This window comes from Pomacea canaliculata, linkage group LG13 (genome assembly GCF_003073045.1).
Source record: "Pomacea canaliculata isolate SZHN2017 linkage group LG13, ASM307304v1, whole genome shotgun sequence".
In the NCBI taxonomy this organism is placed as follows: Eukaryota; Metazoa; Mollusca; class Gastropoda; order Architaenioglossa; family Ampullariidae; genus Pomacea; species Pomacea canaliculata.
This window is the reverse complement of record NC_037602.1, coordinates 19,258,748-19,271,245: the sequence shown is the minus strand read 5'-3', so window position 1 is coordinate 19,271,245 and position 12,498 is coordinate 19,258,748. Positions and strand designations below refer to the sequence as shown.

Genomic DNA, 12,498 nt, shown 5'->3' with positions numbered 1-12,498 from the left:
TTATGGAACTGTTCTCACAGTCATGGTGTGAATATTGCTATAGGAAACTCTGAGGGACCAAAATCTGATCCTCAAGGACAAGGCAAACAACCTTTTGATGCAGCAACGCACGTTAGAGGAGAACCTGGCAGCAAAGATGGAAACACGAAAACAGCAACAGCTGCAGCATCTTCTGGATGCTTGCATGCAGCGCCGCCAGGCACAGCTTAGGCAGCAGCTGCAGAAACAAGAACAGGAGAAGGCCAAAGTAAGACTGTGTAGATCTATGAAGATCTGTGGAAACATGTTTTATTCCATTTGATACACAATGTACTGATATTTATAGATAGTGAAGCATTCTAGTAACCCCACCAAATGCAGTCATGCTACAGACTTTTGAAGCATTTTCCAATGCTGAGCTTGTGCAAGATATGACTTTTTTTTCAGTCAAAACTATTATGCTTTGTCAAACAAAAGACAAAAGACACACATGTAGCACATATTAAATAGTTACCGAGCACATTTTCATGGGTGATTTATCATTTACATGTACATATTTCTTGCACTGAATCATTTTGTATGGTACAAAGATTTTCAAAATGCTGTCCCATTTTTCCATTATAAACAGGAAAATCAATGTCTTGATTTTTTTTCTTTTCCGTTTTCTTTTCTCCAGTTGTCCTCTAAGCTGATTGAAGAAAGCAGGAATGATGAGCGTGACTCACTTCTCAATCAGCTTGACAAACAGCATCAACAGCAGCGATTAGCACTTACAGCTGAGCTTGATGCCGAAGATGCTGAGCACAAAAGACAGCTTACGCAGGCAATGGATGAGGACCACACAGGCACTCTCAGAAATATCCACCATGATTTGAATACACAGGTTGACTGTTATTATCTTGTGGCCTTATTTTTTTAAAATAATGTATTAAAAAAAGTATATCAGGGTCAGTTATTCATTAGGTCTGATATCTGTAGCGTTGCCAGGTTCATGAAGCACAGCCAAAAAATATATGGATATTTTACATTTTCTCCGAAGAAATGATAACAGTTGTCGTTTCTGTAATGTGTGCAGCTTGAGCAAGCCACTCAGGAGAAGGATCGTTTGGCCGTTCAGCGGTTGATGGACCAATATCGACGTGATCTTGAGGCACTGGCCTATGACACAGACAGTGAGAGGATCAGGCAGTTGTCAGAGCTTCAGGTATAGTTATCTATAATTGTTATAACCATTCCTGTAAGATCTGTATCCCTAGGAATGTCTTACACACAAGTTCACAAGCACACATATGCTTGCACAATGTCTGATATCCTTGACCTTGTGTTACATTATCTATTTATTTTTATGATGCCACCATAAGGTGGGCTCAAAGTGCGTTAACACCCACACATACTTTAAGCAGACATCAACTGTGCCTCACAAGCATTCCAGTGATATGCATGCACGCACACACTTGAGCATACTTACAAAAGAACACACAGCACACATAGGATAGAGAACACTGGTGTACTTAGAAAGCCACCAATGGTCAGCCCTGATTATTATTTTCATTGTGTTGAAGGCGAAACTAGCAGCCAGAAGGCAGCAGCAGGTCTTGGAAGCATTCCAGCAGATGGAGGACAGCACAGCTCGTCGCTTGGTTGCTGAGCAGGTGCGCAGGATGTCACAAGGCAGGAATGGCACAGACGGAGCAGCTGTGGACTTGCATCACAAGCCTACTGTTGTCTATACCCAATCTGCTGAAGAGCAAGCCATGCTCCATGAACATGTATGCCAATCTACTTTTGTCTGTATGTTTGTGTGTAACAGCTTTGTTAATATCTTTGTAGCACTACAATAGTGTACTAAGTTATGTCTTTGTTTTTGTAGAGGGTAGGGTTAGCAGCTCCCAGGACTGTCCCTTTCTCACGCTGGCTGTATATGTAAAACCCAGCCTTAAACTGTCTACCCGTGGCTACTGTCTACTGAGCCTGTTGTTACACCAGAAGTTACAAAGTTGCCTGAGCCACTTGGGAAGGTCAGGACCAGACAGTGCGGAGTACCACTGCTGTCATGGGAGGCAGGGAAAGGCTGTAACCAGACCGTGGGGAAAAAGGGAGGGGGTATGGTTTCTGGAACGTTCGATGGAGATAGGATAAGTAGTGTAGCTTTACAGTTGAGAAAGGTATTTGTGATTTGAAAGTAGAGTGGAGAGACAGCAGGCCAGCCGCAGAGTGAAACTGAATAAAATCTACGGTTGTGTGTCAATTTCGATCTTTGTTATGTTCTTGTACGACTAGCCCACCCCTATGTAGCCATCAGGGACTGACGTGTTGGTTACATCTTAAAGGCAGTGAAGTAATTTTATGGAAACCTGGCCATTTTATGAAAGTAAACATGGTTACAAAATGGTATCCCTGGTTGGGCGAAAGTAAGCATGGGCTATATGTATTTTATAACTGATCCTGCTTGCATATTATTTTAACAAATTTATACAAGCAATTAATAGAAAATCAAAAAACTAGTATTCCTTCATGTTGCTGGGGTAAAGTTCAAAGACACATAAAACAGCTAACACTTCTCTCATTCTGTTTTTCCTGTCAGGAACGAATGAGAGAAGAGATGAAAAGGAGACACAAGCAAGAGCGTGATAAACTGGCAGCAGATCTTGAGCAGAAAGCGCAGCAGGAGGAGAAGGCCCTCAAGCAAAAGATTGAAGCAGAGATTGAGCGGATGCTGAGAGAAAAAAAGAACAGGCATGCAGCAGAGGAGGCTGCTCATACAGATCTCAGCCCAGACCAGCTGGCCAATGTGAATAATAGAGCTTTGAGTATTTTTATAACTTAAATGCAGACATAAAGCAGATGTTTCTGTTTTTGCATAAATCTAAACCATAGCATTTCCAAGGTATAAAAATTTGTGCATGACTTCTGTAGGTTCAGTTGTAGTTTATAATTTGGGTTTGTTTGTTTTTTTCACCATACAAGCTTCATAGTTCTACATGAACCAAAAGATTTTGTTAAAACAGATTACAGAGAAGTGATGTGCAGTTTTAGAAGACGATTGTGTAAATGTATGTTTTTAATTTTATACCAATACAGCTGATGGCCAGACATAAAGAGGAGCTGGATGACCTGCGTGAAAGTCTGGAGTCTGACAGATCTCGACAGATGCTCTTGCTGCGTGACTCCCTGGCGGAGAGCAGACGGCGCCGAATGGAGGACTTGAGAAGGAGCCAGGATGCAGAACTAACAAATGAAATGCTGGAGCAGAAGAAAGAATTAGATGAAATTCGACTTCAGCAGGTGAATACTGTGTTTTATTTCAATGACTTCCCTGTCTTTGTCCTGATTTTTGTCAAGGACATGTAGTCCGTGTCAAGGAAATGTATAGTATATGAGAATGTAACAGTCTGGAGTGTCAGTGTCTCATCCTCCCTGAGCTACATAGTTCTTTATCCTCATCCATTGCTTTGTTAGTTAATGCAGGTGTGTTTATGCTCTTGTAACAGGCCAAGCAAGTAGAGAAGAAGGCTATTGAGGAAGGCATTAGAGAAAATGGCTCTGAGGATAGCGAAAAAGTGGTACAGGCTGTGTTGGCTGCTCGGCATGCCAAGGTGACAAACCAGTTAATCTTCTTCTTTTTATTTTGCATTTAAGTATTCAATGTGACATTTTTTTTTTTTTAATGATAACTGGTAATTTAGCTTAATTATGTATAGTAATGGTGGAAGGCGGATTAATAGAAGTAACAAGACTGCTGATGCACTCGGGCACAGCCAGCCATAAATTAAATGCATACTTTAAGAGAAAAATAACTGAAACATTTTAGAAAAAAAAAGGCAATAACTAAAAGCTACGCTTTCATAATCCCAGTATGCTAAGTAGCTAATTGTTGTTACTGCTGAAGTGAAAATCCTCATGCAGGACCTGGGTTCAGATCTTATCTGACAGTGCTTTCGATGTATGTCAACTATTCACAAGGCTGGTCATTAAGGGCTTTCTCTGGATAATACAATTTTGTCTGCCTTCATCATCCTTTTTCCCCCAGTGTGAAATCACCACAAGATAGAAACATTTTCCAATCAAGTTAATGAGTCAACCAACCGACAGATTAAGCAAGCAACCAACTCACCCTCCCAATGAAGCAAGCATACAAATTTTCAAGAGAGATTTTTATTTTTGTCTTAGTAAGATTATGATGTAACATTCCACTCAGTTATCAAAGTATGGCTGATGCTTCTTTTTCAGGAACTGCATGACCTTGAGGCAGCTTACCAGGCCAAGCGCCAAGCGATGATTGACAAAGCACTTAACAAAGTTCATGATGACTATGAGAAGAAGCAAGAACTTCTCCTTCGTCAACATCAAGAGGATCTGAAAGCTCTGACAGTTAGTTCAGCTTTAGCTTCATCCCAGTCATGTGCTTGCTTTTCTGAGAGAATTATTCTTATAAAATTTGTGTAAACACACCAAAGACTTGCTGGTAGATAACATACATACTAATAGGCACCAGAACAATTTGTTTTGAGAGCTAACTTGGTTGCAAAATTAAATTCCCTTTGGACATTAATATTCTCTAATTTAACCTACTGTATCACATCTTCTGCAATGTGACATCTCTGACCTTCACTTTCTCATCACAGCAACAAGCTCTAAGCCCAGAAGAACTTGCAGAGCATCGGGCCACACTTTTGAATCGCCACCAGGTGGAGCTAGCTGAACTCAAGCATAGACTTTCTGAAGATGAACGTGAGGCTCAGCAAGCTGCTGCATCTGACTGGGAGGTCAGCTTTGCTCGTGATAAGCTGGCTCTCAAGGAACGTCACTACAAGGTAATGGACCTGTAGCAAGCTGATGCTTACAGATCTTTTAAATGCGGCCTGCATTAAGACGTTTAGCTTAATAATTTGGGTTTAGTAAGCTGAAATAATAATCCTTAGTTGTTTTTTTTTTAAATGTTTGATTTTCTGCTGAGAATTTGTTTTTGTTTTTTTAATTGACTGATGTACATTTTTCAAATGATGGAGAGTCTTTGCAAGTTCACCATTTTGTGTGGCTATTTGTCAGGTTTGTTTCTTCATCAACTGATGACATAGAAAACAATTCCTAGTGTAGTCTATTGCACAGAGTTCCTAGAGCTGGAAATATGTCTTCACATGTTTAATCTGACAATCAGCTTCCAGTAGCCAGAATTCTTAGCTGTACATAACAGCCAGTCAGGATTGGTTCTGACTGTGTCAAAGAAGACCAAAAAGCCCAATTTCTGGGAAGCAGAGATGGAGATAAACATGTTACAGCTTTGTGTCTAGTCACTTTTTGGTATGCTATTTTTTTTTTTTGTACTTGGCATGCAGGAGTTTGCTGAATGCCTTCGAGAGTACTCACCTGGGCATGAGGCTGTCAATAAGGCAAATGCAGCAGCTGATAAACTTGGAAAGGTCAAAGCAGAACTAGATCAGCAAAGACTTGATAAAGAGAAGAAGCTGAAGAAAGAACAGGAAGGTGAGCGAATGAGGATAATGATAAGAGTGTGACTGCTAAACAATATCATGTAAATTTATTCACATTCAGAGCTGAGTTCCAAAGATTCTTTGCACCCTCAGAGAATTGGTGCAAGTGCTTTTGTGAATTTACTTCTTCCAGATTTACCTGGAGTCCAGCAGAGAGAAATAAAATGTTACTTAAACAGTTTTCCATCAACCATGCTTTCTGTTGTTGACAACATGACGTAAAAGTGAACATGACTATTGTTTGCAGACTTAAAAAACTATCTTAAATAATCTTGGAAAAATGATTTCTTTGCCTTTCTGTTCTTACAGAATTTGAAAAACTGGAAAAGAAGAAGCTAGAAGATGAAATGTCTACATATGCACAAAATTTGGAGGAGGAGACAAAGAAAGAGAAGGATAAACATGAACGTAATATCCAGGCCTTAAATAAACGAAAGGAAGAGCTCATCAAGGAAAACAAAAACAAGTTGAAGGTAAGGTATTGAAATATTGTCATACCTTCCCTGTCTCCTGAACTTCTTCCATAGAATCTTTTATTAGAAGAAATAAATTATTTAATGTATCATGTAAAATATATTGTAAAATGGAAAGTGGAAAGTTAAAAAAAAACTGCCATCTTCCTACAGGCAGAGCTTGCACATTTGGAAGAGTCTGGGGCAATGAAAGAGGAACAGGAACTCCTCCTCAAGCAGCATGAGCACAATATGAACATGCTGATCAGCAAAATGGAAGCTGACCGTCTGCGCATGCAGAGCAACCTTCAAGGTCGCTTAAAACAGCGGCAACGAGAAAAAATGGAGGAAAAGGAAGTGGAACTCAAAGAGGAAATGATAGAGCAGCGGCGACAGATGGACAACCTTCAACGCAGGGAAATGGAGAGGCTTAAGATGGATGAGGTTGTCTCCTGACTCTTTTTTCACTATATATATGTGTGTGTGTACATTTGTCTTGAAGACATTTGTCTTAAAGAGATGTGAAAAATAGCTTTAGGCAGGGGATATGATTTGTTCAGGGTTGGAGTAGTAAAGTCGTTTGGGTGGGGCTGGGGTTTGGGTTAGGAGGGGATTTTAACCATACCAGTTTGGGAAGCTAAAAAATTTGCTGATGTGCACCTAAAAGAACACAGCTGCAAAATGAACGCACAGAGGGTTGGGCAGTAAGTCTCAGAGAGGTTGAGTTCTGCTGCAGTCTATTCAGCACTTTGACACTTTTTTCACAGACGTATTAATATTATTTTGTAGCTGGTTACCTTGCAAGAAGCCCTGGGAGTTGACCGAAGTTACCAAGATGAAGTTGGAGCGTCTTTTGGTGGTGCTGACATCCCTGCCTCTAAATCTGAAGATGTCTTTCAGACTGATTCTGGAAAAGATGAAGGGAGAATGCCTTCAAGCTTTGTCCAGGCGGCACCACTGAATGAGGCTGAGCTTCTGGCTTTGCTCTTGGCATCTCCTTTGTACCAGAAGCTGGAGAATGTGAAGAAAGCTGTGGCAGTGCGGGCAGCCCGCAACGCTTTTGATGGTTCTGCAGGTAGAGTGGGGATTTTTTTTTTTGAATACATTTTGAGAATGGGCTTCTGATTAAACTATATTTGTTAGGTGTTGATCAGTTTCTACACACCATCTGTTGAATTTTGAAGCTTGATAAATAGTTGAAAACAAGGTTTAAACTTTGTTGAAGTAGCATTTTGCAAACCTTAAAGCATTTGTCAGATACTAGAATATGGGACATCATGCTAATCCATCTCACTTCTTAGATATCTAATCACTCATCTGCCTGCTCATTTTCCTTTGCAAATGACTTTACCCCACTGTCTTTCGTCACTGGTCATTATCTCCCACCCCTGAGTCCTCTTTACATCTTCATTGCTTGACTTTTTATGACTTTGTCAGTACTGTTGTTCACTCTTCTGTTCCTTCATATGCTGTCCATGTCTTGTTTTTGTCTCAGCGCTGAAAGCATGCTTCATCTATAGAGTCATCACTTGCTATATAAATTGCCTATTATTATCATCATCATCATGAAAGAAAAAAATGTTAAAGAATGCAACTTTGCAAAATACAAAAATGAGTGTAGATTTTAGCTTCTATTTTTATATGCTCTTTTACAAAAGTTTATAAACAGGATATGACTATAAACTGTTCACCATGTTAATCAGCAGATGATCACATCGATGAGCAGGATGCTCAGTGGACATCTGACAAGGACCTTTCTCCCTTGGATGTCAACTCTTTGAATGCGCGATCCTTTGTCATTTACAAATTCGGCTGCTACATCGCCGGTGCAGTTGCAGCATGCTGTCAGCATGCACCAGTCACAATCTTGTTGGCTGATCGAATACCAGCCAATCAGCAACTTGCACGCAACCTCTACCGCAACTCCTTCTACTTCGATGCTAACAATCGCATCCTGTACATGCGGGCAGACAGACTGGACAATGTAGGAGAATTTGTGGTGGTGCTGGTACACTGCCTCGCCCACATCAAGGCTGGTGAGATAGCTGCAGTTAACCTTTGTGATAAACTTATCACTCCCTTTTGTTGCTGACAAAACTCTCTATAGAGTTCTTTCATCATAGCTGTGCGACGTGTCACATTCGTGTCTTTTTATATCTACTTAGCATTCAAGACAAAGCAAACACCTAGCCAATAAAATACATTGTGTCTGTGTATGTGTGTCTGTGTCTGCACCTGCTAGTACAAGTGTTTATATAAATGTGAAAACAATGGCTAGACTTTTTACTGATGGAAGACTCTGTGAAAAATATTCTGCTGATGAACTCCCAGCAGTATGGACATTTTTGCTAACAAATCAAAATTTTTTATGCAAAATTCTTTGTCACTTTACATGTAATACAGAATTAATCACTAACCTTTGTGCCAGCTCATGTCTACAGAGTGTTTGCATTATGCGAAATAAGGAACTGATAAAAATAGGCATAAATCAAGCAGATAGGTAGGAAAATGAAGAACTGTAATAGATAACTGCAAAAGTGAAGAGCTGTAACTCAAGACTATGAATTGTTTTGTTTTGCAGGTGACTTGCATGATGATACCAACTCCACCTTTGTGCGTGAATATCAGAGAGCATTGTCTGTTGTTTGTCATACTCTCTTCTTTGCACAACACCCACAAGAGTCTCATACAGTACAGAAGCTTGCTGCTACATTAGAAACAGATGCGAAATCAGCAGGAGTGGCGCTGCAGAAACTGTTTGTAGACAGCCCCACAGAAGATGCCCAAACCCGCATTGTGGAGGATCTTCTAGATTTGAAGATCCTGCCTGATGTGGATGCTTATGGTCATCAGTTCAGTGCTGAAAGGATCAAGGACAGGTGAGAGTTTACTATTTTGTGTTTACTTTAAAACACAAGGCCATGACAAGTTTATACTTGTTGCATCAAGCATATAAATTATTTTGTGATGTTACAAACTCATTGGAAATCTTTGACATTATCCTCAAACCTTGTTTGGCTTCCACAGTCAGTCCTTGCAAAACAGTCTTTGTCCCTTGTAAAATAGTTGTCAGGACTGTGGATTGTTGGTCAAGATCTCATTTCCAACACATAATTTTTCCTGAATTTGATATTATTTTCTGGACTAACTTGCCTTAATTAAGCTTTCTCTGCATGTACCTGGAAACCCTTTTCTCCTGCATTTACTTCTCTCGTGATTTATCCTCTATTTATTGGGGATGTTACATTTCAGGATGAACAAGAGCTGTAACTTCTCAATGACTAACAAACTGCAGAGCATGCTGGGAAACTTGGAAGACAAGGTTCGTCAAGCAGGCTCACAAGGCTCCAATAGTGCAGTGACAGAACAACTAGCTCAGCTCAGCCAGCGTTACTCCACAGCTGGTCAGTGCTTGCTAAAGTGAAGCCATTAAAAAAGAAACTCATAAATAAAAAATGTTAATTTATTTAATTTTATGTATAAATTGCCTATGCATTTCAAATCTATTACCTACATATATGGTGGGGAAATCTTTTGTCTTTTTCACTTATTCGGAAAGGAAAGAACAATTCAATAATTTAAAATGTAACATTTCCAGCTTTTACCTTACATTAACTTCTATCTTGCATTTTTATTTATACAGGTACAGTCACCCCTTCTCATCAAATGCTGCCAAGCTCCTTGATGGCAAATATGAGCGGCCATGCTTTGTGGCAAACATTCGTCAACAGATCAGAAGATCAAGATGCTCCTCCTACACTGACCAGAGCCAAAGATCCTTCTGACCACTCAGCACAGGTGCACATCAAAATTTGACAAAACTTTCTAAAGAGTTCTTTCATCATAGTTGTGTAATGTGTCACATTCGTGTCTTTTTATCAACTTAGCATTAAAGCCATTTTGCTAAGAACAGTGATATGGCCAGCTACTTACAGAGAAATGTAATTGAATAGTAAATGCACCATGCTGGTTACTGTGCGTAAAAGATCTTATACATGTATACATGTTCCTAAACCATAATGCATGTATGCATTTCTATGGATTTTTGCTAATACTAATTAATGTTTTTTCCTCATAGGATCAATTTGATGACTTGTGTCAGGACTTCAGCAGCATCTGCCAACAGCAGATTAAGGCCAGAGACTGTATCAGACAACTGGAGGAAGAGGTTGCCTCAGAGACACAACTTGCAGAAGTCAGCCGAGGCCGTGAACATGATGTGCATGCCAAGAGGCACCAAAAAGCACTGCAGCAACTGAATGAAGCCAGGACTTTGCTGAACAAACTCACTTTTGAACGTTCCCAGGTTGAGCAGCGGCTCAATGCCAGTGCTGCAGAAACAGTTTTGGAACCATAAGCAGATGCAAAAAAGACTGACAGTGCAAGTGCCTCTTTGATGGACAATACCACCTCCGACAAGAAGACCACAAGCCAAAACAACCCTTAGAACTTAAAACCTGTGACATGCATTACAATTTCCTGTTACATGTCTTTCGAGTTTCTGCTACCAGTTTTTATATGGGTTGTCTTTGAACAGGCAATTTTTGTACTGTCTGCCTCAAAGTACTTTGGATCTGCTGTCGTTTGTAAACTTTCAGCTTTTAGTAACACTGCTTCTGGATTTTCTTTTTTAAGTAACCAGCTGGATACTTAACTTCCATCTTGAAATTTGCTGAGACTCTTGCCATATACAGGCGTTTTTTTTTTAACTCTCCATATAATGACATGTTTAGACAACTGTTGAAAAAACCTACAGTTTTAATCAAACTTTTCTCAATCAAAGGTGATATTTTCTGATAAATTTGTATTTTACTGACATTCATAAATTATTTATATGCATGCACTGTTATGTTGTGGCACAGTAAGGACTCACACTTATCTATATAAATACTGTAATTTTCACACAAAGTTTGACATTTCTTACTTTCTTTCAGTGTACCATTGCACAGTTATCTCCACATTTTGTGAATGAAAATCCATATCTACATTTTGTTATTGAGATTCGCTTATGTCTTTCTAGCTACATAGTGTTCTACTGCTGCTATTGCAGAGGTGGATTTCTTTTCATCTTGTTCTACTTTAGAATTTTATGAACTTCTAAAGGCAAGTGTGCAGCAGCAAGAAAATGGAGTTGGAAATAATTTTTTATATTTTTTTTCTAATGGATGTGCTTAATTTTTGTCTGTTACCCTTTAATTTGACAATTTGCACATAAGCAAAGCATAATTTCCATCGCAAACAATCAACATTCAGGTTAATTCTTTGTACACTTTCTTGAACAAGAAGTCTGTGCAATAGTGTCTGTGATACGTTGATGTTGGGTCACATTCTGGACTTTTTACACACTATACAATAAATTGTAAATTAATTTGAATAATCATTGCACAGTTCTTTTAATGTAACATTTAAAACGGCAAAAATATGATTGAAAAAGGGGTCGTGTCTTTACAGACTTTGTAATCCGTCCATGTTTTAAACATAATATTAAATGAGGGCGATGGAATTATTTTGTATTTACTTGGATATTATAATAAAGAAAATTCCTTTTTTAGTATTAGTCCTTATTATTGCATCTCATTTGGTGCATACCATACACTTGAACAGAAGTTTCTGCAGGACTTCACATATGACAGGAACATAAGAAAGATTACAGTTGAAGGATGTTTGTTGAGTACAAAATGACTAGCATAGACTGCTAACTCAGGCATGTGTTTAAGATGATCACTACTTGAGTAGACTCTGCATCCTTACAAAGTCGAACATAAAAAATGGCAAACTGTTTATCAGATAAGATTTTGTTGGGCAGTTTAGGAACAGAAAGATAATGCGTATTTATAGGTCCCCTAGATCACATCTATAATTTTAAATTGTTAATGTAATTGTTCACAAGCTTATAAATAATGTAAGTTATTTAAAACAAAATTCATTCACATTCGAAAGGGATCTACAAAAATGTTATTGGAAGGCTAAACTGCAGGACACACGATGCAATGCGGTATACTCAAAGAAAAACAAGCAAATAAATATGATAGAGATTGTCGCGAGTGAAAATGCTGGATAAATCTCACAACAGCATGAAACGATGGCCATAAATAATGCGTGACTTCAGGAATCAAAACATGTCACTGAACTTCGAGAGGAAGTACGTGTTCGTAACAGTGTCGTAAGACATATTTATTTATTCAACGAGTTCATTCTTTTCGAATAAGGAGGGTATTTTACACTGAACCAGCAAGTAAGGCTATATCATAATAAAGCAGCCAGCTCTGTAAACAGACACCACATGCAGCGAAAAAAACAGCGTGACCTAGACGAGAACCTATAACAACCCATCCTCACTGTATTGGTAACAGGCGCTAACCACCAGACAGCCAATTCGAATAAGGACCACAAAGATAGCTTCTATAAAAGAAAATGAACGTATGGCTCGAGTCTTCTTGCCCTAAGGCCGGTTCTATGATTCTAGAAATCTGCGAGTTTCCCAGGCACAGCAGCGATGTTCAAGAGAGACCACTCTCATTCCGAAGTTCAAGAGAGACCACTCTCATTGCGATGTTCAAGAGAGACCACTCTCA

At 39.2% G+C, this 12,498-nt stretch overlaps 1 protein-coding gene across 2 annotated transcripts in view; it reads left to right on the top strand.

The window, feature by feature from the left end:
• Positions 1-11,474, top strand: part of LOC112553744 — a 78,639-nt gene extending 67,165 nt beyond the window's left edge. Inside the window, exons 102-119 of one of the 2 annotated variants that reach the window (XM_025221160.1) lie at positions 44-247; positions 656-862; positions 1,055-1,183; positions 1,542-1,748; positions 2,564-2,770; positions 3,061-3,264; positions 3,471-3,575; positions 4,210-4,350; positions 4,605-4,793; positions 5,316-5,463; positions 5,781-5,944; positions 6,098-6,367; positions 6,713-6,998; positions 7,630-7,959; positions 8,505-8,802; positions 9,176-9,327; positions 9,567-9,721; positions 10,002-11,474. In XM_025221160.1, coding sequence (XP_025076945.1) covers positions 44-247; positions 656-862; positions 1,055-1,183; positions 1,542-1,748; positions 2,564-2,770; positions 3,061-3,264; positions 3,471-3,575; positions 4,210-4,350; positions 4,605-4,793; positions 5,316-5,463; positions 5,781-5,944; positions 6,098-6,367; positions 6,713-6,998; positions 7,630-7,959; positions 8,505-8,802; positions 9,176-9,327; positions 9,567-9,721; positions 10,002-10,280 — 3,675 coding nt within the window. In that variant the 3' untranslated portion in view covers positions 10,281-11,474. Of the gene's footprint in view, positions 1-43; positions 248-655; positions 863-1,054; positions 1,184-1,541; positions 1,749-2,563; positions 2,771-3,060; positions 3,265-3,470; positions 3,576-4,209; positions 4,351-4,604; positions 4,794-5,315; positions 5,464-5,780; positions 5,945-6,097; positions 6,368-6,712; positions 6,999-7,626; positions 7,960-8,504; positions 8,803-9,175; positions 9,328-9,566; positions 9,722-10,001 lie in introns of both variants that reach the window. The other variant, XM_025221159.1, reaches the window with a different exon arrangement.
• Positions 11,475-12,498: the final 1,024 nt, after the last annotated feature.